Source organism: Carcharhinus amblyrhynchos, chromosome 1 (genome assembly GCF_965287045.1).
Source record: "Carcharhinus amblyrhynchos chromosome 1, sCarAmb.v2.hapA, whole genome shotgun sequence".
In the NCBI taxonomy this organism is placed as follows: domain Eukaryota; kingdom Metazoa; phylum Chordata; class Chondrichthyes; order Carcharhiniformes; family Carcharhinidae; genus Carcharhinus; species Carcharhinus amblyrhynchos.
This window is the reverse complement of record NC_137324.1, coordinates 147,933,929-147,961,729: the sequence shown is the minus strand read 5'-3', so window position 1 is coordinate 147,961,729 and position 27,801 is coordinate 147,933,929. Positions and strand designations below refer to the sequence as shown.

The 27,801-nt window shown below is 43.4% G+C and overlaps 1 protein-coding gene across 8 annotated transcripts in view; it reads right to left on the bottom strand.

The window, feature by feature from the left end:
* The window catches only part of kiaa1109 (KIAA1109 ortholog), a 487,987-nt gene that overhangs the window by 49,253 nt on the left and 410,933 nt on the right, over positions 1-27,801 (bottom strand). For all 8 annotated transcript variants that reach the window (XM_080193511.1, XM_080193510.1, XM_080193515.1 and 5 more), the window contains 5 exons: positions 13,981-14,120; positions 10,899-11,103; positions 5,146-5,349; positions 1,042-1,221; positions 5-142 (listed from right to left, as the gene is read on the bottom strand). In XM_080193511.1, coding sequence (XP_080049637.1) covers positions 5-142; positions 1,042-1,221; positions 5,146-5,349; positions 10,899-11,103; positions 13,981-14,120 — 867 coding nt within the window. The remainder of the gene's footprint in view (positions 1-4; positions 143-1,041; positions 1,222-5,145; positions 5,350-10,898; positions 11,104-13,980; positions 14,121-27,801) is intronic.

Here is a 27,801-nt window from a genome sequence, read left to right as displayed (position 1 = left end):
CTACCTGGCATGTTGATTGTCTGATCACCAAGGAAGAGACGCCTTGCAATACTTCTTCTGTACCAAGCTCTTGGAAAGGCTAGAATCTCACTAAGTCTGCGCATGTCATATTTGAAGGATGCTGACCCTATGTCACAGACAGCTGCAGACCAAAAAGACCAATTAGTGTATATGTTCTAAAGTAAAAAAATTAGATACTTGCTACAGGAAATATGTTAATTTGAGAAAGATCATCTTGTCCTCACTGTACACAACTGAGAAAGATTGTATTAAAAAAAAACCTATTTCACTCTGGAGAGAACTGAATGCAAAAGTAGGAAGGTTATGGTTCAGTGAGACCACTTCTGGAGTGGTCTCTTATTTCTTATTTAAGAAAGAACTGCAGACGAGATTTACAAAACTAAAACCTGGAACAGCAGGTTATGAAGAAAGGTTAAAACAGACTGGGTTGTATTGAAACATAAAATCCTGAGGGGTCTTGACAAGGTGAATGTGGAGAGGATGCTTCCTCTTTTGGGAAAATCTAGAACTAGGGGTCCTTCCTAATTAAGGAGAGAGGATACAAGTTATTTCATTTGGATACCCAACATGTCTTGGAACTTTCATCAAGAATGATTGGATCTTGTAGATTCAGGAAACAGAGTAGGCCAGTCAGCCCCATGAGTTTGTTCCACTACTCAATTAAATAATAGATTATTTGTATCTCAGTTTCACCTTTGTTCCTTTTCTTTTCCCATACTTACCCCATAGCAATCTATAAACCACAGTTTTAAAATTTTTAATTCACATGGCACCCACACAAAAGAATATTCTGATCTTCCACCTGCAATTTTTTCATCTATTTCTTTCAAAGCTTTAGAATGGAAACCATCAAACCCTAGAGATTTGTCTATCTCAAGTTCCATTAGTGTTTCCATTACATTTTTAAAAAAAATTAAGATCTATCTATTGATTTATTGCTTAACTATCTCAGTTCTCCATACAATATAAATTCATAAAAGGCATCTGAAAACAGAAGTATTAAACTGAAGCCTGTCGTACCAGAGATATTGATTAAAGTGGTTTCCATTTTGTTGTTAATTTTTATTGGTGTTTGATTATCAAACAACGAACCCCCTCCAGATCGTCGCATTCTGGACAAGCTGACTTTCACAAATTCAAGGTTAATACTCAGAGAATCCTTCCGGCCGGTGACAGAGCTGGCTTCTTCATCAACAGCACCTAGAGCATGAGAAATTGATCAATAAATTATTTACTTCTGTTCTACTTCCAATTTCTAAGTTATTCCATCTTGCAACTTTAGGTCTTTTCAAGTGGACTGATAACCTGTCTTCTCAATACTGAAAACGCTTAAGGTAATTCTCTTCCCTTCTTTTACCACCTTGTCAGAATTACTTGGTTACAATCGGTGACTCATCATTTGATTTGACGTCACATGTATTAACAGTGAAAAGTATTGTTTCTTATGCGCCATACAAAGCATATCGTTCATAGAGAAGGAAACGAGTGCAGAATGTAATGTTACAGTCATAACTAGGGTGTAGAAAAAGATCAACTTAAATGCAAGGTAAGTCTATTCAAAAGTCTGACAGCAGGAGGAAAGAAGCTGTTCTCAAGTTGGTTGATATGTGACCTCAGACTTTTGTATCTTTTTATATCATGTGAACATTCATATGTAAGAATTCAAGCAGAACTACATTTTGGTCGTCAGTTACGTATTAACCCACTGCAGCACCTTTTACAATAAAGCTCAAGTGGAAATTGAATTTTTTTATTACTCATGTTGGTTTCCACAGCACTCCAGCAAGTGCATTAGCTTCAGCTTCTGCAGTTGTTTGCAGACCAAATAAATAGATATGTTTGACAAATGTTTATGTTGGAAAACAGGCATTTATGTATCCTTTGTCAAGGAAAGTAGCGGGAACTTATGCATGGAGTCAGAAGAGATCGGAGAGGTGTTGAATGAATACTTTTCTTCAGTGTTCACCAAGGAGAGGGGCCATGTTTTTGAGGATGAGTGTGTGATACAGGCTGATAGGCTAGAGGAGGTAGATGTTCTGAGGGAAAGATATATTAGTAATTTTGAAAAACCTGAGGGTCGCTAAGTCCCCTGGGCCAGATGGGACATATCCTAGGACTCTTTGGGAGGCAAGGGATGAGATTGCAGACCTTTGTCTTTGATCTTTGGGTCCTCACTGTCCACGGGGATAGTAAAAAGTCTGACAACACCAGGTTTAAGTCCAACCAATTTATTTGATAGTACACTCACTAGCTTTCGGGGTTAGTCCCTTTGTCAAGTGAATGGAGAGTTCTGGCCTCAGACAGAGCATATAAAGCACAGACTGTTTACAGATTACTGATTAGAATGCGAATCTTTACACCTAACCTGCTGTTCAAGTCTTAAAGTGGCTAACAATGTGAGTGGAAGGAGCACTGATCACATGTTAAAGAGATGTGTATTGTCTCCAGACAGTACAGTAAGTGAGGTTTTGCAAACCCAGGCAAGTCACGGGGGTTACAGATAGTGCGACATGAACCCAAGATCCTTGTTGACACCGTCCTCATGTGTGCGGAACTTGGCTATCAGTCTCTGTTCAGCGACTCTGCGCTGTCGTGTGTCGTGAAGGCCGCCTTGGAGAATGCTTACCCGAAGGTCAGAGACTGAATGCCCGTGACCACTGAAGTGTTCGCCAACAGGAAGGGAACAGTCTTGCCTGGTGACTGTCGAGCGATGTTCATTCATCCGTTGTCGTAGCGTCTGCATGGTCTCCCCAATGTACCATGCCTCGGGACATCCTGATACGTTGCAAGAAAGGATGTCCTGAAGCATGGTACATTGGGGAGACCATGCAGACGCTACGACAACGGATGAATGAACATCGCTCGACAGTCACCAGGCAAGACTGTTCCCTTCCTGTTGGCGAACACTTCAGTGGTCACGGGCATTCAGTCTCTGACCTTCGGTTAAGCATTCTCCAAGGCGGCCTTCACGACACACGACAGCGCAGAATCGCTGAGCAGAGACTGATAGCCAAGTTCCACACACGAGGATGGTGTCAACAAGGATCTTGGGTTCATGTCGCACTATCTGTAACCCCCGTGACTTGCCTGGGTTTGCAAAACCTCACTTACTGTACTGTCTGGAGACAATACACATCTCTTTAACATGTGATCAGTGCTCCTTCCACTCACATTGTTGGCCACTTTAAGACTTGAACAGCAGGTTAGGTATAAAGATTCGCATTCTAATCAGTAATCTGTAAACTGTCTGTGCTTTATATGCTCTGTCTGAGGCCAGAACTCTCCAATCACCTGACGAAGGGACTAACCCCGAAAGCTAGTGAGTGTACTATCAAATAAATTGGTTGGACTTAAACCTGGTGTTGTCAGACTTTTTACTGTGTTTACCCCAGTCCAACACTGGCATATCCACATCACGGGGATAGTGCCAGAGGACTGGAGAGTGGCGAATGTTGTTCCTCTGTTCAAGAAAGGAAATAGAAATGCCCCTGGTAATTATGGGCCGGTTAGTCTCACTTCGGTGGTCGGTAAGTTAATGGAAAAGGTCCTGAGGGATACAATTTACGGTCATTTGGAAAGATGCAGCTTAATCCAGGATAGTCAGCATGGTTTCATGAAGAGTAAGTCTTGCCTCACAAATTTGACTGATTTCTTTGAGGAGGTGACTAAGTGTGTAAATGAAGGTAGAGCAGTTGACGTCGTATACATGGATTTTAGTAAGGCATTTGATAAAGTTCCTCATGGTAGGCTCATGAAGAAAGTAAGGAGGTGTGGGATAGAGGGAAATTTGGCTGATTGGATAAATAACTGGCTATCTTATCGAAGACAGAGGGTGGTGGTGGATGGAAAATTTTTAGACTTGAGACTAGTTACCAGCGGTGTACCACAGGGATCAGTGCTGGGTCCTCTGCTATTTGTGATTTTTATCAATGACTTGGAGGAGGGGGCTGAAGGGTGGGTCAGTAAATTTGCTGATAACACCAAGACTGGTGGAGTAGTGGATGAGGTGGAGGGCTGTTGTAGGCTGCAAAGAGACATTGACAGGATGCAGAGCTGGGCTAAGAAGTGGCAGATGGAGTTTAATCCTGATAAGTGCAAGGTGATTCATTTTGGTAGGGCAAATTTGAATACGGATTACAGGGTCAACGGTGGGGTTGTGATGAATATGGAGGAACAGAGACATCTTGGGGTTCAAATGCACAGATCTCTGAAGGTTGCCACTCAAGTGGATAGAGCCGTGAAGAAGGCCTGTAGTGTGTCAGCGTTTATTAACAGAGGGTTTAAGTTTAAGAGTCGTGGGGTTATGCTGCAACTGTACAAGACGTTGGTTAGACCACATTTGGACTATTGTGTGCAGTTCAGGTCACCTCACTATAAGAAGGATGTGGAAGCAATGGAGAGAGTGCAGAGGTGATTTACCAGGATGCTGCCTGGTTTGGAGGATAGGTCTGATGAGGAAAGGTTGAGTGAGCTAGGACTTTTCTCTTTACAGCGGAAGAGGATGAGAAGTGACTTATACACGTTTATAAGATGATGAGGGAGATAGATAAAGTGGACGTTCAGAGACTATTTCCTCACGTGGATGTAGCTGTTACTAGGGGGCATAACTATAAGGTTCATGGTGGGAGATACAGGAGGGATGTCCGATATAGGTTCTTTACTCAGAGAGTGGTTGGGGTGTGGAATGGACCGCCTGTTGTGATAGTGGAGTCGGACACTTTAGGGACTTCAAGCAGTTATTGGATAGGCACATGGAGCACACCAGAATGATAGGGAGTAGGATAGCTTGATCTTGGTTTCGGACAAAACTCGGCACAACATCGAGGCGAAGGGCCTGTACTGTGCTATACTGTGCTATGTATATAACCAAATGTAAATATATAATTATGAATCTAAACCAACCCTTCCACTTCTGTACTTCTCTTAAAAAAGAGCCTTAACACCCAGTTTGGACAAATATTAAATATAATGGAAAACATCAAGAACTAGAATGAAAATTTTACAACTAGTTACACAGCTTGAAACTTTTATCTAGTCCAGCAAAAATATTAGTACAAATCAGATCTTAAAAAACAATACAGTAAGTTACACATAAGCAGCAGAAACTATACTGGGTTCTTTTACCCGGAGCACTTGATCCAGGAGTCAGACCAGTTACTGTTGTTTTCTGCTTGCCAGTTCCGTACGGGTGAAAAACATATAGAGAGAAGTCTGACATACAAGCTGTAAAGCTCAAGCCCGATGCAGTTGTGCTAGAGTAAGAAAGATCAGATTGACTACTGCTGTGTCGACTTCTTCCAAGAGGGCTTCCAAATCCAGCTGATGAACCTTCAAAAGAGAAATTAGTTGGTTAACAAAGAGTGTAAATGATGATCAGATCACAGTCATTTATAATCCTAAGTGCTAGTTCATGCTAATTATTTTATTTTGAGTATGAGCTTTAAAAGCCTTTATTAAATCAATGCAATAGCCCTTCATTTTTCTTAAACTTGAAAATTCTTTAATTAGTGATCATCACATTTGTTGAGTAATAGTAAGTCAAAACAGTGGGTGGCTTTAAGTGTGACTACCTTTGTTTTAGAAAAAGAAAGCTTCCATCATATAACAAATCAAAAAAACAGTGAAAAATTAAAGGTGGCAGGGCAGCCTGAGATAATGACTAAAAAGGCATTCAGGATGATGAGGACAGTACAAAAACAAGGAGGCCATGATGCATCTTTGTAAACACTGGTTCAATCTTAAGTGAAGTATTGTGCCAGATTCTGACCACTGCACCTTAGGAAAGATGCGAAGGTTTTAGTGAGGGAAAAACATACAGGAATTGATCCAGGGATGACGGACTTTAGTTACATGGATAGATTGGAGAAGCTAGGACTGTTGTCCATAAGGAGAAGACTGACAGAAGATTTGAAAGAGGTGTTCAAAACCACGAGGGGACTAGACAGAGTAGATGGTGCAAAGTTGTTCCTCATTGGTGGAAGCGTGCAGATCTAAGGTATTTAGAAAGAAAATGAAAAACCTTTTCCTTGTGATTAGGATCAGGAATGCACCGCCTGAGAATGTAGCGAAGGCAGATTCAATCTCCACCAATTTCGATTAAAATTAGATAAACTACTGAATGGAAAAGAAATGCAGTTTTGTGGGAAAAAGGAAGGAAATAGGGTTAGTCAAGTTGCTCTTGCAGAGAGTTGGTATAGACACGACAGGACAAATGACCTCCTTCTGTGCTGCAACAATCTGTAATTGTATTTTTTTTATTATTTATGGGTTATGAGTATGACTGGCAAGGCCAACATTTGTTGCTCATCACCAACTACTCTGAGAAAGCGCTGGAGTCACTCTCTTGAACAACTTCACTCCACATGGTTTAGATACTCTCTCTGTCCTGTTAGGAAGGAAGTTCCATGTTTTTGATTCATTGAATGGTAATTTAGTTCTAAGTCAGGATTGTGTGTGGCCTAGAGAGAATTTGCTATTGGTGATGTGCATTTATTTCTGCTACTCTTGTCTTTTTTAGCTGCTGGAGGATGCTGGCTTGGAAGCTGCTGATAAGTACTTGGAAGGCTTGATGAATTGCTGGATTGCATCTTGTAGATGGTACACGCCACTGTCATTGTGCCATTAGCAGGAAGAGTGAAGGCTTCACAGGTGGTGGTTGGGTACCCATCAAGTGGTCAGTTTTGTCTTGAATGGTATTAAGCTTGCTGAGTATTATTAGAACCACAATCGTCCAACAAGTGGAGAGTATTCCATTAACTTCTTGACTTGTACCTTGGAGATAGATGGTGGACAGACTTGAGAGTCAGGTAAATGTGCTACTCACTGCAGAATCCCAGCCCCTGACCTGCTCTTGGAGCCACAAGTACTTATATAGCTGATCTATTTAAATCTCCGCTCAATGGCAACCCACAAGATATTAATGGCAGGGAGTTCAGCCATGGTAATGTAATTGAACATCAAAGACCAATGGTTAAAGTCTCTTGTTAGAGATGGCCATTACCTGCCACTTGTTTGGTGCGAATGTCACTTCGGTACAGTGGCACAGTGGTTAGCACTGCTGCCTCACAGAGGCAGAGAGCTGGGTTTGAATCCTGGCTTGGGTCATTCTCCGTGCAAAGTCTGCACGTTCTCCCTGTGACTGCGTGAGTTTCTTCCAGGTGCTCCAGTTTCCTCCCACAGTCTGAAAGACGTGCTGGTTAGGTGCATTGGCAATGCTAAGTTCTCCCTCAGTGTACCTTAACAGGCGCCAGAGTGTGGCGACTGGAGATTTTCACAGTAACTTCATTGCAGTGTTAATATAAGCCTACCTATGACACTAATAAACTTAAAACTTGCCACATATCAGCCCAAGCCTGAATGTTGTTAGGTCCTGCAGCTGAGTCTTAGGACTAAAGTGATTAGCCTACAAAGACAATAACCATCTTCCTTTGTGCCAGTTTTTCATTTAAGCTTTTACTTGGAACTGCATTTAATTGCGCACCCTCCTTTTTTTTTGAGACAAAGTTCATTGAATAGGATAAAACTCACTTTTGCCGTACCATCAAAAGTACATATTAATTATATCACTTTGTGTTTGAAGTAGCTATATATCATTTTGACTCAGTGATAGCATTCTTGCTTGTTAGAAGTTTATTGGTTTCAGCGGCACCTCAGACAGTCACAGCAAAATTCTAGTTTCTAAAAATTGGATTCACGTCCCGCAGTATATTTATGTCTCATGGAGACAAGTCTCCCGCAATAAGGGCAGCATGTGGCAAAGTGGTTAGCTCTGAGGACCTGGATTTGATTCTAGATTTAAATGACTTCTGCATGGAGTTTATGTTCTCCCCGTGTCAGCATGGGATTCCTCTGTATGCTTTGGTTTCTTCCCACAGTCCAAATATGTGTAGGTTAGGTGGATTGACCATGCTAAATTGCCATTAGAATTACAAAGATGTATAGGTCAGAGGGATTAGCCATGGCAAATGCACAGGGTTACGAGGTTAGGGTGGAGGGAAGGTGGGTGGCATGATCTTTCGGATGGTCACTGCAGATTCAATGGGCCGAATGACCATTTCTGCATTGTAAGGATTCTATGGTTCCAATTCCAGCAAGCAGTAAATCAAAATTCAGCTCCCTGAACACTGGCTTGCTAAAGCTGGGTGTGGAAATGTAACCCCCAATCACATCTAGTCACCTTGTAACAATAATGACTAATGAATGACCTGTCCATGTAACAAAAAACTTAGATGCAGATGCAACCCTGAGCTCAAACTGTAGAATGTAAAGCACTGGAAGAAATATGTTCCCTCCTGTGCTGTAAATATAGACAGGATATATACCATAGCAATAAATTGGTTAAAAACTAGAGACAGAAGTCCAAGAGGACAATTTATGGCTTAAATTATCTTTCCTTGCTCCAAAATTTGGCATTAATTTCCTTCATAATTAGTGAGAGAGCAACAATATAGGTTTTTTTCATTGTTCGACTGGCTCAAGACTCAAATATGGCAGGATATTTTGTGACCATCAGCAAGAAAGAGTAACCTAGAAACACGTCTTTCAGAAATCTACTTTTGGGGTTAAGTGACATTGTACACTGTATGAATATTGCTCCTGTGTAGGATCCAACTTAAGTTCTTAACCCAGAGGAGCAGCATAAAATACATGCATGATTAGTGTCCATGCTTTATGCAAGCAAACTCTGATTCAGTGTCTGCTATTGGCATGTCAAGTGGCTTCCACAAGTTCCAACATAGAATTTTCATTACAATGGAAGAAAAGAGAATTTTAGATCAAATATTGGATGTTGGATAAGCAGTTTGACAAATCATGGTAGTGGAGGGATCAAAAGGTTTGGTGACAAGGTAGAGCTGGATATCGTCAGTGGAACCTAATATTGTGTTTCAGATGATGTATCTGAGGAACAGGGTATAGATGAGTTGTAGCTGGGGGTTAGGATAGATCTTCGAGTGGCTCCAGAAATAATGGTGTGGGAACATAAAGAGAAGCCATTTACATTGGAAAAGAATGGTGTGATCAATAATGCCAAAGGCTGAAGACAGGTTGGGAAGGATGAGGAGCAATTGTTTATCATGGTCACACAGTGTGCCATTGGTGACAATGAGAAAGGTGGTTTCAGTATTATGGCAGAGATAGAAATATGATTAATATTGTTAATGCGTTTATTTGTAGTGACTTAACTGTTTTAGGCTTCTCTATTTACATTTTGAAACACATATTCCTTAATTATTCCATTTGAATGAACTTAAAACCCTGAGGTTTAGAATCAACTGGAAACTTTCCTTTTTAGCAGCTACCCCAACATTATAAAATCTGGCTGTGAAGCCCAATCTAAACAAACCTGGTCTTAAACTCATCGAATTGGTTCTATCCTGGCTTTGAATACAGTTCTCTCAGCTCAAGTGAGGCTCCAAAAATAGGAACATTTTCCGATGCCTCAAGCTCATTTCCATATCTCTCACCTTCAGGAAATAATAATGATACTGTGATGCTTTTTAAACAGACTAAATAACTCTGTGGATACCAAACCAATGAAGTTAATTATTCTGCTAACCTAATCAGAGAACGGGCATCAATGGTTTCAATCAAATATCTAGGTGGGCTTACTGCGGGAAATGGAAGGTAAAAAGCAATGTATCACGTAAGTATTTTTGTGCAAGAAGGCACAATTGTCTGTACTTAAACAGATTCATCATGAAGTGATTGTCAAGCAATAACTCATTATATACCTGCTGAATACTGGGACAAAAAGATAACTACTTCAGCTGAGGTTGAAGAGTGCAGCAACAACATTGAAAATGCCTGAATAAACAACCCTGGAATCAATGGATTAATTATTTTCCAGTATTAAATGAGGTATCAATTGAAAAGAAAAGCCCCCTGAAACACAGACTGGCTTTTGAAGCAGAACCAGAACAAAAAAAAAGAGAAAGGTGTGTTCATATGCCTTGCTGGGCATAAAAGAAAGTAAACAGGAAACTTTGGTTCTAGTAGCTGAGATGTAGAACTATATCTACTTTGAAATACAGGATATTTAAAGAAGCCAGCAGAGGTCTTTAGATTAACCTGGAATGACGTCACATGCCACAAAATTAAATTGAAGTCTTGTATCTGGGTGCTTAAGTGTGAAATAAAGACAGCTGTTGTTGATCATCATTAAAGCAGAGAGCAGTTTTTCTGTTGAGAGATGCTTGGTCAGAGTTTTGCATACTTGCTTCATGAGCCATAATAGTATAGGTCTCATCTGCAAATGGAGAATGATTTACACATGCCATTGTTAACCATTACAACTAAGACTTTGTAGTGAGGATTAGGCACACCTACCTTATTGATATCTATAAGTAAATAGCTGTTTTCTTAAAAACATTATTCAAAACATTTTACTTGCAACAATTTCATATGAGCATTGCATATGAATTGTAGCAGTTCAAGGTGGCAGCTCACCACCGCCTTCTCAAGAGTAATTAGGAACGTGCAAGAAATGCTGGATGAGATAATAGCACCCACATCCCATGAATAAATTAGAAAAATATATAGTATAATTTAGATGGAGGGTGGTGGTAAAAAGGGGTTCTTCAAAATAAGTTGAAGCACCTCTGGGTTAATCAGCAAACACAATCTCTAACAGAAGCTGGAATGCAGACACTGCTGTTGCATTGTAACATCACATTCTCACAAAATTGTTAAAGCAAGCAATGTCAAGATTAGGAGAAAAAGTGCAATTGCCACAAAGAGAGTATCAGGTCCTCTTGTATATATTGTAAAAATGGGAAAGTGACAAGAAAACAAACCAAGGATGTTCATACAATTGCTTCACTTTATTGTTTAGCTTCTCTTATAACATGCAGAGCTCTTGCACTACTTTACTTACATACCTGTTTTGTTAGCAGCAGTTTTTAATACTGTTTGAGCAAGCAGTGAAGTGGCAGTGGCAGACACCTGAGTTCCATCAAATGCATGCGAGAAACCTAAGCTTTCCAGGTCACTTCTATTCGATGAGAACACTAAGTCCAGTGAAGGCAGTTTTAACATGCATTCCACCCTTGATACAGGTAAACAGCTGAACTTAATCTGTGAAGGCTACAGGGTACAAAGGAAAAAAAGGGTTTTGGATGTGTGTGAAACAGTTAGAACATATTTTATTCATACAAAGTAAAACTATAACACTAGTCTACTCAAGTTAACTACACAAATTAAGTATACTGATTAAATTATAGATCTCATGCAGTCCTGCTTATTGGTAATTCAGAACCTGAAGTATGTTCACTGATGCTCAACTTTGGAATGCAGCAACCTGAAGCAAAAATTGTTTTATTACAAAGCTCAGTAAACCAACATAATAAAGAAACATAATCTATGACTGACAAGGTTAAAAACTATTATACACCACATCAATATAAATAAACATACATTGGCGGTCAATGTCGAAGCAATGGGGCTCACCACTGACTTCAAAGAAAGCTGCCTACAAAGATCTAGGGCAGAATTTTCTCTTCTTTTGATTGTGTCAACTCAGGCAGAAAAAGCTGTGTGCTTAACATGCAACCTTGGTGCCCCAATCTGTACAATGGGGACATGGTCCATGCAGGTACCAATGACACAGGCAGGATGAGAGAGGAGGTTCTGCATCGCCAGTATGAGGAGCTAAAAATGGGAAAGTGACAATTTCTAGATTATTACCTGAGCCAAGTGCAAGTTGGCACAGGACAAATAATATTAGAGGAAGTAATCTGTGACTTAAAGACTGGTGTGGGATAAGTAAAGTTCAGTTCATGGGCACTGGCACCAGTACTGGGGAAAGTGGGATCTGCACTGTTGGGATGGGCCACACCTGAACCATGCTGGGGCTGATGTTCGAGTGAGCTGCATAACTAAAGAGTGTACCAAAGAGTAGAGTCTAGGCAAGAAAGAAAAGTACTAATATGGGAAATGATAAAAAGACCACAACAGAAAGGGACAGCGAATACAAATCTAAGTAAAACAATAGACAAGGCTAGATGCTAAAAGGACAAAGTTTAAAGCCCTATATCTTAATGCGTTTGGCATTCGAAAAAGAACAGGTGAACTGATAGCGCAAATAAACATAATAAGTATGATCTGATAGCTATTACAAAGAAATGGTTACAACACGTTGGCACAGTGGTTAGCACTGCTGTGTCATAGCACCAGGAACCTGGTTCAATTCCAGTCTTGGGTGACTATCTGTGTGGAGTTTGCACATTCTCCACGTGTCTGCATGCGTTTCGTCCATGTGTTCTGGTTCCCTCACATGGTCCAAAGATGTGTGGGTTAGGTTGATTGGTCTGGCAAGCTGCCCCCTAGTGCCAGGGGATCTAGTAGGGTTTAAATACGTGGAGTTAAGGGGATAGAGCCTGGGTAGGATTGTGATCAGTGCAGACTCGATGGGCCGAATGGCTTCCCTCGGCACTGTAGTGATTCTATCATGACATAGATTGGGACCTTAATGTTGAGGGATATATTAGGAAGGTCAGGAGGTTAAAAACAGGTAGAGGGGTGGCACTGTTAATTAATGATGGTACTAGGATATTAGGGAGAGATGACCTAACTTCAGGAAACCAGGAAGTGGAAGCAGTTTAAGTTGAGATGAGAAATTATAAAAGCAAAATGTCACTTGTGAGAGTGGTGTACAGGCCCCTAATTGTAACTGCACGGTAGGGCAAAGCATAAAAGAGGTAACAAGAGCTTGTCATAAAGATACTGCAATAATCAGGGAAGATTTTAATCTACAGAAATACTGGAAAAATCAGATAGGCAAAGGTATTGTAGATGAGGAAGGCACCCTAAGGTAGCAATAATCATAATACGATTGGATTTTACATTCAGTTTGAAGGAGAGAAGAGTGTGTCCAAGACCATTATTTGAAACTGAAATAAGGACATGAAAGCAGAGCTAGCTAAAGTGAATTCACAAATGTGCTTAAAGGATAGATAATTTGTTATTCAGTAGCAAATATTTAAAAGGATATCTCAGAAAACACAGAAGCGACATGTTCCAATGAGAAATAAAAGAAATAAGGGGGGCACATTGTTTGTGGTTAACTCAAAAAATTAAAGACCATATTAAATATTCAAAGACTCTGCTCCCTCAAAAGATAGTGGAAGCAGTGTTTTTGAATATTTTGAAGGCTGAGCTAGATAGATTCTTGATTAACAAGGGAGTGAAAAGTTAATGGAGGCAGGCATGAATGTGGGGTTTAAGTTACAATAAGATCACCCATGACCTTATTGAATAGCAGAGCAGGAGGGCCAACTGGTCTATCCCTGCTCCTAACTGGTTTGTTCATTTGTAGAGCTGGGTATCGGCAGGGTATATGTGAAAATGAGCTCACATTTTTGGATAATATCACTGAAGGGCAGCATACGGTTTAGGGACAGGGGGTGCTACAGATTGATCCTTATCAATACCTGAGCAAGAAGTGAAAGGATTGCAAGTGATATGCTGGCTACAGTTAAACTGGTAAAAATGGAACCAGGAAAGAGGATTTCCACAAAGTTTGATCAGTTTGAAAGAAGGTCAAAAAGGGATAGTTTATCTTTGTCACTCTTTTTTAATACTGCATGGACCTAATAAAACAAATTAAGAATTATTTATAGAGCTTCAGCTTCAATTGAGTCAGAAATAAAAACGGCATCTTGAAACAGTTTGAAAACAAAATTCAGTGATAAGATATACTTCAACTGAAGCCATTCATGTGCTTGCTTTCCTATCTGTTTATATGATTGTTGCCAATCTTTAAATGAACCACTTATGTTCAAGAACTTCCATGAGCCAATGAGATGATACATTCTAGCCAAGATTATTAATTATAGATGGCAAACTTATCCAAAATCTATCTTTTTTGTTAAATTAGAATGTTTACAAATTTAATGTTTAACAAATAAATATTGCCAAAAAAAATTATGTTTGTTCCAGGAAATGTGGAAGTGATATTCTTACCTGCACCCTTACATAAACTACAACATCCACTGGAAATGAGGAATATGAATAAGTAGATGAAGATACTAATGATGTTGTTGATTCCTCCATTGAATCTTGAACTTCAAACTGACCCATATCTTCATCTTGGGAGCTGAGAGCTATTACCCAGAGTGAAAATAAATTAGTCGGTAGTAAAGACTATATTGCTTTCCTCAATTCCATTTTATATCTCAAATTAATATTTGCTTGGTAATACAGAATTTGAATATTGCTGAAAAGGGAGACATGCTTTCTCCATGGCAACACCTCAGGTAATCAGAGTTGAATTGACAACTCATCAACACCCTTTCCTCCTGTTACATAAACAGCTATAATCTTTTCAAATTTGGATTTGTTGCATTTGTTCTGATCAGCGCAAGTCAAAAAGCTTCAGTAACATGTCTCCCTTTTCACCAATATACAAATTAGTATCTACACTTACATTTATCACACAATATCAATTTAAACCTCTGATCTTTAGAGTAAAATAAAGCAAATAATTTATTATACAATACTGGCATTAGTTGACAATTTGTTACAAGTGATAACCATGAAGTACAGATGTAATGTTTATTTGTAAGTGCAATAAATGCTACTAATAATTCTCAGTACATCAACCCAGATTTCAAGAATGGAAATACAGATGAGAGGAGGAAGGTGCAGAGAGGCACAATTTACTAACGAGACTTATTGATTGTTGCATGCAGAGTGACAGAGAAAAGAAATAGTATCTTCAGGGCAGTTAGCACTCAGCAGGTGAAGTCACAGTATATAGGTCAACGTGATTTTTAAGATCCTTCATATTTTGAAAACCATGTGGAAGAAGGCACTAAGATAAACAATAAAGATTACTGGTAATTACCTTCCCTTTTATCTTACTTTATACGGGTATGACACCTAGGTAGAAATGTCTGTCTAATGGTCAATAAGCCATATTTGCTGAATAATTTTACGTAGGCGTACTCGTAACTCAAATATAGGTGGTAGATTGAAGAAGTAGATGGATAATTTTGAACTACTTAAAAAGAAACAAATAAAAGACCCAACTAATGTACCTTCCATTTGGTAGCTTTTGTTTCTCTCTGCAACATTACGATGGGAATTTTCCTGCCCGCCCACCATGGGAAAGATAGTGGGTGGGATGGGACAATTGACACCCTACATCTCAAAAGAATGCTCAACATTCATTTTTTTTAAGAAGACAGCCTTCCGAAGATGTGAAAGTCTTCACCACTTAGGAGTTAAAAGTAATTAACTGTAGTAAGAACATACAGAGCCTGAGAATTGTAAAGTTTGGAGAAGTGATGTGAATTGCATTAACTCATTTTCTTTAGGTTGGAAATTGAAAAAATACATACTAGCAGCATATCAACAATCTGCACTCACTGATCCTGTGTCACTTCCCTCCTTAAAATTTTGACATTCCACGTGAGGGTAATGAAATTTTGTTAGTGATCTGAATGAAATTCTTGCTCCGTTAGATGCATAGCAAATACTACCTCAACAATGTGCCTCAACCTAACCCTTATAATAGCACTTACTGAACTATCATGACCTTTTTTCCCATTTCTCCAGAGAAGCCCTTTTATTGCCTCTTATAAAGATCACCAGCTAGCACCAAATTAGGGATGATTTTTAGCTGCTGCTCTGAATGAAGGTTTCAACTTCATAAAGCTTTTACATTTAAAACACTGGATTCTATTAATCTCAACTGGATGCAGAACATAAATTCCAGAGGTGACAGTGTAACAAAGTGTATCAAAACAATGTCTGGTCAGTAATTGTCAGATCCCATTTGGTTTTACTGGAAATTCATGCTTTAGTTTTCTTCATGGAACCTGCCTGTTTGCACTCCCTATTCAGCAAGCATAAATATGTATGCCTCTTTTGATGGTGATACTATACAGCATACACCACACCAGAATAAGTTCTCTCAGGCTCATTCTGCTCATGCCACACCTGAGCAGTCCAAACATTGGACACACTGGGTATAATTTTAACTTGTGCGACAGGAACAGGTTCTGGTGTGGACAAGGTGGTGGACGGTTACTCCTGCAAAGACGACCAACAAATGCCCCTGCCTTAACAGTGTTTGAGTGCACCATGGAGACGTTGAATGTGATTCACCCAAGTTGGCTCCAAAGTGCCCCAGCCAGAGAGAAAACCAGGATTCACACCTGATCAATGCAAATTCATGCATTGCAGGAAATATGAAGGCCGGTCAACTTTTCTGCAATCGGAGTGCCATTTTGATAGAAAGGAACAAGTAAAAGCACTTAGCTGCTTTGAGGTTGCATGCATCTGTCAATCAGAACTATGATGTTTAGAACCGTTGTGGTTGGGTCCAATGGGGGGTACTTCAGATGCATTCAACCGAGAAGGGAAAGATAAAAAAAAACTTTGAGCATGCTGTGTAAAAACCATTAAACTGTCAATCAAAGGCTAATTCAAAGTTCTGGACTGTGAAACTGAATGAGAACAGGGTTTTCAAAGTTTGCAATGGATTTTTAAAAGACTTCAAAGACTGGCAAAGATTTTGATCTTTCTAGGAAGGCTCAAAGACTTGAAAAATATGCAGTGTTAAAAGAATGGGCTTGAGTGAGCAGGACAGTGGCACAGTGGTTAGCACTGCTACCTCACAGTGCCTGGGATTCGGGTTCGATTTCCAGCTTGGGTCAATGTCTGTCCGGAGTTTGCACAGACTGCATGGGTTTCCTCCAACAGTCCAAAGATGTGTGGGTTAGGTTGATTGGCCATGCTAAATTAACCATAGTTTCAGGGGGATTAGCAGAGTAAAAATGTGGCATTACAGGGATAGGGCAGGATTGTTATCCATGCAAGCTTGATGGGCTGAATGGCTTTCTTCTGTACTGTAGTGATGCTATGAAACTCTGAGTGAGCAGCTGTTGGGAAGGAATCCCCCCCCAACAGAAAGGGACTTCTCCTGCGAATTAAAGAACTTCAAAGAGGTCGCTTGACACCTGCAGCTTCTTAAAGAGAGAAAGGGGAATTCCTTCTGCAGAATGGAGTGCTGTTGTAATTTGGAAGTCTTCCAACTGTCCAGAGGACACAGAGATTAAATGGAGCAGGCCACTTCAAAGGTTTTACAAATCTCAGACAAGAATGAAGATTTTAATCAGAGAGCCTGAATACATCATGCCAAGAGTGATCTTTAGGTTTCCTGGGGCTGGAAGGGGCAGTCCAGCCATGAGACCTCATCCCACAGTCCTGAGATTAACCCTTTGTCCCTAGCTGGAGCCTCCCCTCAACCCCTGAGGTCCCTTGGGGATCCTTCCTCTGCAGCCTGGCAGTGGCACATGGACACTGAACTTACCTCCTTGAACCCCTTTGGTGGACCTGGTACAGTGAACCCCAATGTCAGGACCATCACCAAGGCCCACCTGGTGTAGTTTCTGCCACTGAATCGGGCTTACAATCCATTCATAAAATGCAAATCAGTGGATTTGCATAATTATCAATTTTCAAATCAACCCCACACCCCTTCTGTTATTTGCATATAGTAGGAGACAATTATTTGCAAATTTAATCCAATATTCTGGTTTTAACAGCCAATACAAGACTTTCCGAGGCTCATGAAACTCACTAGGGTCAACAAGGTGAGAACACAGCAAGATTTGATGATTCTCTGAAACTGATGGTTGGAAATCCTTTAAAGGCTAAAACGGTACAGCTGCCTCCTTGCCTAGGTTAAAAAGTTGTTTGCGAGACTTACTATCAGAATGTGCTTTCACTGCCTTGCAGGAGATTCTCAACATTCTGAAAGTCATTTCTACTACCTTGGATTTTTCCTCACCTTGATCTGCGCTTTATTGCTGTCAGCCTTCTCCGCAACATGAAAGCAGCTGATGCAGCTCTGGCAAGGAACAGATGGGACTGTCTAAGGAACACCAAAAGCAATAGGAGCAACACCTTCAGAAGCAATGGTCTTCTTTTCAACCACCTGTTGTTCCATAGGTCGTAAACGCCACTACCTTTTGGGGCTTGCCCCTTCGTCAGGTGAATGGGAGTTCTGATCATAACCAGAGCACATAAAGGCACACACAAGCCAGGTTTTACCAATCGGAGACTAAGGGCCGGATCTGGATGTAAAACGGATCCGAGCCTGGAATCCTTGTTCCAGTGCGCCCATACGCTTTTTGCCAGCTCCAGTCCAGTCCACACTGTGGGCGGGGCTTAGTGCTGCCATAATGATCGGAGCTCTGAACTGCGCATGCACTGTTCGAAAAAAATCCAAAACAGTGCACCCGGGCGCAAAAGACAAAGAAAGCAGAGAAGTGGACAAGTTAACCTGCTACCTAATGATGCTGCCTCACTCAAACCCATTGCCAGCTTCATATTCCTCCTATCGCACCCTGATTAACTAAAAACATTTTTAAAACGTATATTTTTACTGGGCTTTTCTGTTTGGTTAAAGTTGTTTCCTTTATTTTTTTTGAAAGAACTGAAGACATTTTTAACAAAAACAAACTGTGGCCACCAGATCTACAAGGTAAAAGTGAGGAAGAAAAAAATAACTCGGAAGGAGCCCTCTGGGGTACTTGGTTTGAGACAAAACCAAGAGGATGGGAAAGCAGAACAGGATTAAACCCTCAGAGATAAGCTTGAAATAATCCACCTGTTGAGAATTTCTTAATGTTCCCGATTAAACAATTACATGATACCATCAAGAGTCTTGTCTGATATGTCAGTTAACATTATTAATTCTTACAACCACAGGCACGAAAAGTACAGACAGAGAACATTTTCCCTATCCTGTCTGCCAGTTATTTGCTAAACCAATCCAAAATTAACCTCATTGCACTACTTCCAATGGTGTTCCTGCAGTGTCTCTTACTTCAACTGTTTACCTATCTCGCTTCAGTTTCAAACTTGTCTTCAATGTTCCACATATAATGCTTCACCCAATGACATTACCTTTGTATCTGCTATTACCAGTAACGAGCCTCATAAACAAATATCTTAGAAGGAAATGTCTAAATCCTTTTGAGCTTTACCTTTACCACCGCGATCAGTGCCAGGGCACTAGCTCCCCGAACTGCAAGGCAATGCCGCAAGATAGTCAATGATCTCATCTGTGCAGCAAGGGTGAGTACTGAACCCGATTCAGCATGCTCCCCCATATCCTTCTATTTCCAGCATCCTGCATGCTTCCAGCTCCTGACCCCCAAATACCTCCTTCCTTTCCCCTCAATGAGCCTCACTGTGTCTGCCGTCTAAGGGTCACCACCTGAATTTCTGCATTAATCATGCCATGGTTCCTTCTGTCTCCACAGAGGAAGACCGAGCACAACACTTGGGTGAGGTTGCAGACAGGGGGTGGTAAGCCAGACCTCCAGGTCCTCACCCTGTTCGAGGAGCGGGTTTGGAGCTCACAAGGGACACAGAGATGCGGGCTGTCAGCAACAGCATGGTCGGTCTGCCATCCAGACGTGAGCAGCTGTCATTCCTACACTCACATTGAGGCAACTTCTTGGGGGCACAGGTTTTGGGTGCAAGGGGCAAGGTGTAAAGGAGATGTATGAGGCACTTTATTTGCACTGGGAGGATAGTGGGTACCTGGAACTCATTGCCCAGGGAAGTTGCTGAGGCGGAAACTTATAGGGACATTTAAGGGGCATGTCTACAACTATGTGGATGGGATGGGAACAGAGCCACACAGGGGCAGAAAAATCAGATGAGCAGCCTGGTGGCAACAGGGTTTGTATGTCTGAAGGGCCTGTTCCTCTGATGTAATTGTCTGGGTTCAGGGTTCTATGTTCAAGGGAGCCATATCATTCACGTATTTGGCATCCTGGATTCCTCTCCCTCCCTTGCGTTTAACCTACAGCTCCCATCCACCCCGGAAACGGGAGCTCGGACGAGTCCTCAGAGGGTTTCAGTGAAGGGACCTCCGAGGGTGGCACCGTCTATCCCTCAGCAAGTATCTCACAAGTCACCATCACAGAAACAGACATGTCGATGGGTCCACTTAGTGTTGAGGCTTCTGGGTCACTCTCTGGTGAGCACGACACAGTTGCTGATGTACATCAGATGGAGGAGGAAACGTCTGAGACCTCTGGCATGCGGAGGCTTGCTGGAGGCGAGGATACAGCTGGCCCCAGGCTAAATGCTGGGCCTCTGAGATCACTTCTACCTCAGCTACTGGAGATGCAGCAACAGAGCCAGCAAATGCAGGAGGGGCTGACAGCCACTCTGGACCAACTGCGAGACTGCTGGGAGCAGTCCCAAAGCTTTCAGATGGACCAGCTATTGCCTGTCATGTGTGCTTCCCAGGCCAACACTGCAAGGGTGGCATCTGCAGTGCAAAGCCTGGGGCAGGGGATCCTCACCATGGATGGCAGGCTCCAAGCAATGGCCGAGTCACAGCAGGCCACAGCGAAGAACTGAGCAGGCTTCTTGAGATTCTGCGGCCCATGGCTGAGGGGCTTGGGAGCTTGCAGGAGACCCAGAAGGTCACCACTGAGACACAGCGGGCAATGGCAGCAACCCTTGAGAAGGTGGCCTTCTCTCAGGGGGCCATGGCCGAGGGGTTGCAGAACATGGCTCAGTCTCAGATGACACTTGCTGCGGCCATTGAGAGATGGCACACGACTCAAGTGCCCACCGCGGAAGGGTTGACCACCATGGGTAGGACGCAGGTGGTCCTCCAGGACTGGCAGTGCCAGGTGATGCTGGAGCTTCTGGAGCTCATTGCAGAAGCATGGAGTGACCCAGGGGCCAAAAGGGACCCCAAGGGAGGAGGAAGGGCGTGAACCCATGCCAGGGCCTTCCAGCCAGGAGACTGTGGCTGTGGCAACACCTTCTGACTCCCCCCTTCCTGACACTGGGGTATCTCAGGGGCAGTAGGATGAAGAGGGTGTCATGGAAATATCCCAGACACCTGGAAGCCAGCCAGGACCCTCAGGGTCTAGGGCCTCCAGAGGACATCCGCCAAGTGCATCACAAGCCACAGGGTGAGGTCGCCAGCTGGCCCCCTCCACCGCCGATGTATATAGTCTGGGGAGTCACTGAGGCGTAGTGCGAGGCAGCATAAAGTTAGGAAGTTGTAGTTGCACTGAGATGGCACGGGTGAAGGGCTGCACTAGTTAGAAAGGACTGTAGGCATCTTAGTGTTTTCTTTTCACAAGTTTCTGTGTTTCACCAGCTGATGTTTATTGTAAATAAATGTTTTTTCCTCCACAGCCGCCTGCGAATAGGTTGTTTTGAATAGGATCCCTGCCCCTTTGACTATCACCCGATGGATGCCTCGTGGTGATATCTGTTGGGCTGGCCCCTCAATGCAGTGTCACTGAGCAAAGAAAGCCATTGGTCCCCCATACCCCACAGGCTATGACCTCACATCCCCCAACCCACCCGCCCCAGGGCTCTGTATGGGGTTTCGAATCCCTTACCCACTAGACAGGCGTGGGCCCAGGTGATAGCATGCATGTGGATCTCGGGTGGGAGTCAGACTGGTTTGCACCACGGCATCATCTGAATAGTCTTAGCTAGTCGTCATCAGCCTCCTGCCTGGAAAATATATTGTGAGCACAGAGTACCCAGGCCCACCACTGTAGTGTGACAATGTGCAGGATAACTGGAAGGCACTTTTCGGGGCGGGGTGGGGGGATGGATTTGATGTACTGCCCAGCCCGGGCATACAGGGCCTCGGTGTCCTGCTTGACACACGTGTGGACTGCAGACTGGGAGATGCCAGGGGCATCCCCGGTCAGGCTCTGGCAGGACCCAGTCACATAAGAGTTCAGAACAGCCGTCAATCTGACAGCCTCTGAGAGTGGGTGCCTCCCCCCCACCCCTCAGTGCCAAGTTCTGCAACAGGTGACACAGGTGTCGCATGGTATCCTTTTGGAGTCGGAGATGTCGGCAGCATATGGTGTCCGACATCTCCTCGAAGGACATTTGTGGACGGAAGTGCCGGGGTTTCTCTCCCACTCTGGGTGAATGGTGGCCACTTCCTGCCTCTGATGGTCATCTCCCTCTAGTCCTGCAGGTGGTACGGCCTGGGCCTCCTGGGCCCGCAATTCTTCTTCTAGTTCCTCCTCCTCGGCTCCAGCAGCAACCAGAAGAACAGCAAGATTGATGGGTTGCATCGTGAAAGCCATTTTGTCACTCTGAAAGACGGCGGGGGGGTGGTGGGGAGGCAGGGATGAATGAATGTTGGAGTCATGCAATGCTGCTTGCCCTAGCTAACCGACAGTCACAGCACCCCACCATGCCGCCCAAACCCCCCAGCCACATACTCCACACAGTCACAGCCCCTGGTATTGTTGGGGGGGCAGCAGCAGTGCTATCTGCACTTTGTGCAAATCCTTCAGCCTTCAGAAGAGTTAGGAGAGGCATTGAATGAGTACTTTTCTTCAGTGTTCACTAAGGAGAGGAGCCACGTTTTTGAGGATGGAAGTGTGATACAAGTTGATAGGATGAAGAGAGTGGTTGGGGTGTGGAATGCACTGCCTGCTGTGATAGTGGAGTCAGATACTTTAGGAACTTTCAAGCGGTTATTGGATAGGCACACGGAACACATCCAGAATAACAGGGAGCGGGAAAGCTTGATCTTGGGTTTGGACATAGCTCGGCATAACATCGAGGGCCGAAGGGCCTGTACTGTGCTGTACTGTTCTATGTTTGATGTTCAGCCTGAAGTGACCTGCGGTGCTAGGACCTAGCTGCACTGCAGGACCCAAGCTCCATGCTGCCAGACAGACTTCGGAGATCGAGAACAGCAAGAGCCCCACCTCCCTCCCACGTACTTGCAGAGCTGCCACCGACCCGGGACAGCGGAATGACTGCGACTTCGACACACCTGTAAGTACTGGAGAGCTTTTGGACGCCATGCACCTACCTCCTCGCCAACCCACACTGAGGAAGTGTCGGCTTCCCACTTTTATTTAACAGGTCGCTTATAGCGTGGATCCGGAACAGACTAGAAGACAGTAAAGTGGGATTTCGTGGTAAAGTTGGGCGCGCGGTTCATTAAATTGATTTAAATGTATGCTAATGTATTTAGATCGTCGGGCCGCCCAATTGGGGTGCGGACCAGACCCGCGCCTAAATTGGGTGTCAGTAAAGGCACGATCTGCTTGGAATCGGATGTATCTAGTGTAGGGTACATCGATGATATTTTCTTCCTTTGGACTCATGGTGAACAATCACTGAAACAACTGGAGGGCCTTGGTTCGAATCCATCACGACAGATGGTGAAATTTGAATTCAACAAAAATCTCAAATTAAAAGTCTAATGATGACCATGAAACCATTGTTGATTGTTGTAAAAACCCATCTGGTTCACAAATGGCCTTTAGGGAAGGAATCTGCCAGCTTTACCTAGTCTGGTCTGCATGTGACTCCAGACCCACAGCAATGTGGTTCAAGAGCAATTAGAGATGGGCAATGAATGCTGACCCAGCCAGTGATGTCCACATCCCATAAATAAACTTGAAAAAGTTTAACCAGCGGTCTACTCCATTAGTGTTCAGTTGGTAGGATTTTACGCATATGCAAGATATTCTGGAAGCTGCCAGGAATGCTTCATTCTTTCCTCTTGGAAGAATGAACTGTCATTAGAGCAGTTATCACTTCTAGTTTAATTATATATTTTTAATTCATTCATCTGCTGTAGTTGAATTCAAACCTGGGTCTCAAGATTACTAGCCCAGGGGCAATACTATCATCCCTTCTTGTATGGAGGTTATTGCATGGTTATAAGTCTACTTACAGAAAATGACACACAACTGAGATTTCATTTTAAGATGAAGTAGCCATACACAATACTCATTAGGAACCCGGTGCATGACATGTCGGACGTACTCACTTTAAATGCTCCTCCTATCAGTTTTCATGAATTCCGAGCATTACACCGTTACAGGATTGAGGCTTGATTGGATACCCATGATATGGAATTCAACAAAACTCATGCTTTAGCCTGATACCGTTTTGAAATTTGCCAACTCTCTCACTCTAATGGCCAATTTATATGAGAGAAATTAGCAAGTGGAAAAGGATTAAAGCCTGAATAAATTTAAATGCTCCACATGCATGATTAACAGGCAGCTGAGAAGCATAAAACACATCAGTTCGAGAACTATACATTAACATGTAATGGAAATATTTACTCACAGAAATAAGTTTATTCGCAAATAAATGAGCCAATGTTTGATTAATTCTAATCTGCAACATTTCTATCCTTTAATGCAAGTTGGCATGTTCACTAGCTCATACACTACATAAGAACATAAGAAATAGGAGCAGGAGCAGGAGTAGGCCATCTAGCCCCTCGAGCCTGCCCCGCCATTCAATAAGATCATGGCTGATCTGTCGTGGCTCAGTTCCACATTCCCGCCCTCTCCCCATAACCCTTAATCCCCTCGCTTATCAAAAACCCATCAACCCGCGTCTTAAAAATATTTAGCGACGCAGCCTCCACCACTTTGACGGGCAGAGAATTCCAGAGATTCACCACCCTTTGAGTGAAGAAGTTCCTCCTCAACTCCGTTCTAAACCACCCCCCCTTTATCTTGAGGCTGTGCCCCCTAGTCCTACTGTCCTTTCTGAGCGGGAAGAGTCGCTCCACCCCTATCCTATCCATCCCATTCATCATCTTATATGTCTCAGTGAGACCTCCCCTCATTCTTCTAAACTCTAACGAGTACAAGCCTAGTTTATTCAGCCTCTCCTCATAGCTCAACCCCTCAACTCCAGCATCAGCCGAGTAAACCTCCTCTGCACTCCCTCCAAGGCCAAAATATCCTTGAGTAAGTACGGCGCCCAAAACGGCACACAGTACTCCAGCTGCGGCCTCACCAATGCCCTATACAGCTGCAGCAAGACCTCCCTACTTTTATATTCAATCCCCCTCGCTATGAAAGCCAGCATCCCATTAGCCTTCCTGACCACCTGCTGCACCTGCAAGCTGGGTTTTTGCGACTCATGCACAAGGACCCTGAGGTCCCTCTGCACCGTCGCCTGCTGCAATTTTTCGCCACGTAAGTAATAGAGCAAAATAAACCCTCAAGTGAATGGGGAAGATGATAAATCAAGTTTTCTTGATGTTTTCCTATATTTCATCATTGCAATGTAAACACGTGTAAAATTTGAAGTTTCAATTATGAATTTTAACAGGAATGCCTGCATTTTAATTTAAATATTTCAAATACTAGAATGCTGGCAATGTCCTTCAAGTTGAACATTCACCAGGGTTGTTGTTTGTCCATCGACACCATTCATCATTTTGAGGCTGATTGCGGTGTGTCTGAAGATGACTGATCAGGCCACTTTGGGCATGGAATGTCCTGGCATATATTGGACAGACTTGTGTAGACACTGTAGTTGTTGTGCTGGTGGCTCTGGCCTTGCGCAGCTCGCACTTAAGTTGTGCTTCAGCAATACACCTTGCTTTGTGAGATGACAGCCTTTGGGGATGAGGCAGCGCCAGGTAGGGCGGTTTTGTGCCAGTGTTTCCAAGGTGGTTGTGTCTATGTCAAGCGACTTCAGGGAGGCCTTGAGTGTGTCTTTGAAACGTTTCTCCTGCCCTCCATGCGAGCGTCTTCCAGCAGAGAGTTCCCTAAAAAGGAACTGCTTGGGTATGCGCTTGTCTGACATACGGATGACATGACCTGCCCACCAGGTCTGCGCTCTCATCCGCAGTGTGTGGACGGATGGTAGACTTGCTCTAGAGAGAACTTCAGTGCCTGGTACTTTGTCTTGCCATCAGAAGCGTAATATACTGTGAAGACAAGTCATGTGGAAATGATTGAGCTGTCTTGCATGCGTTCGATACACAGTCCATGTTTCACAGGCATACAGGAGGGTAGTGAGTACCGCGGTGCTGTAGACCTTCAGTTTTGTTGCTGGGTTGATTCCTCGACGTTCCCATACAGTGGAGCACAGTCTACCGAAAGCAGAACTTGCCTTTACTAATCTGCAGTTAACTTCTGTATCAATAGTCACTGCTTGGGAGGGGGTGCTGCCAAGATAAGTGAACTGGTCCACTGCCTGTAGTTTCTGCCCTTTGATTGTGATTATGGGTTCTGTGTACGGTTTATGAGGAACAGGCTGGTGCATGACTTCAGTCTTTTTAATGTTGATGGTGAGTCCAAAGTTGTCACAAGCCATGGAAAATTTGTCCATGCTGACTTGCATCTCTGGCTCTGAGCCAGCATACAGGGCGCAGTCATCTGCAAAGAGGAAATCCCTCAGAACAGTCTCTTTCACTTTGATAATAGCTTGAAGTCTTCTCAGGTTGAAGAGCTTCCCATCTACTCTGTACTTGAGGCTGATTCTAGCAACACTGTCCTGGAAGGCATCATTCAGCATGGCAGTAAACATCATGCTGAACAGTGTGGGTGCGAGCACACAGCCCCGTTTGATGCCACTGGTGACTGGGATTGCCTCAGAGGATTCTCCACTATCCAGTACTCTGGCCATCATGGAACTGGCGTACTATCTGAATGAATTTGGGGGGCAGCCGAACTTTCACATGATCCTGCACAGGACTTGTCGGCTTACAGTGTCGAAGGCTTTCACGAGCTCAACAAAGGTTATGTAGAGCTTGCGATTCTGCTCCTGACACTTCTCCTGAAGTTGGTGCGCAGCAAAAATCATGTCAGTAATCCCACAACTTCTGCGGAAGCCACACTGTGACTCTGGAAGCAGGCCCAGCTCCTGATGCGTGACCAGACAATTTAGCAGGACTCTTGCAAGGGTTTTTCCTGTGATGGAGAGCAGCGAGATTCCTCGGTGGTTGTCGCATACTTGCCGATTGCCCTTCCTCTTGTAGAGGTGTACGATGGAAGCATCTTTAAATTCCTGCGGAATGGATCCTTGCTTCCAAAAGGACTGGAACAACTCAGTGAGCTTCTCGCTAAGTGCAGGACCAGCAGCTTTATAGATCTCTGCGGGTATAGCATCTGCCCTTGGGGCTTTGCCACTGGATAGCTGGCTGACAGCTTTCGTGTCTTCGGCTATTACCGGTGGATCATCCATGGCACTGTTGATATCAACCTGGGGAATCCTGTCTTTTGCCTCATCATTAATAGATGATGGTCGGTTGAGGATGGCTTCAAAGTGTTCAGCCCATCTCTGCAGGATCTGAGCCTTCTCTGTAATGACAGTTGTACCATCTGTACTCAGGAGGGGGGAACTCCCGAGAGATTGAGGTCCATAGAGTGTTGAGGGCTTCATAGAACTGTTTCAAGTCGTTTTTGTCAGTGTATCCCTGTATTTCATCCGCCTTGGTGCTCAGCCAGGCATCCTGCATTTTACGCAGTTTATTCTGGACTGTCCTGCGAGCACCACTGCAGCAGGCGACGGTGCAGAGGGACCTCGGGGTCCTTGTGCATGAGTCGCAAAACCCAGCTTGCACGTGCAGCAGGTGGTCAGGAAGGCGAATGGGATGCCGGCCTTCATAGCGAGGGGGATTGAATATAAAAGTAGGGAGGTCTTGCTGCAGCTGTATAGGGCATTGGTGAGGCCGCAGCTGGAGTACTGTGTGCAGTTTTGGGCGCCGCACCTGCGCAAAAGATATTTTGGCCTTGGAGGGAGTGCAGAGGAGGTTTACTAGGCTGATACCGGAGTTGAGGGGGTTGAGCTATGAGGAGAGGCTGAATAAACTGGGCTTGTACTCGTTAGAGTTTAGAAGAATGAGGGGAGATCTCATTGAGACGTATAAGATGATGAATGGGATGGATAGGATAGAGGTGGAGAGACTCTTCCCGCTCAAAAAAGACAGTAGGACTAGGGGGCACAGCCTCAAGATAAAAGGGGGGCAGTTTAGAACGGAGT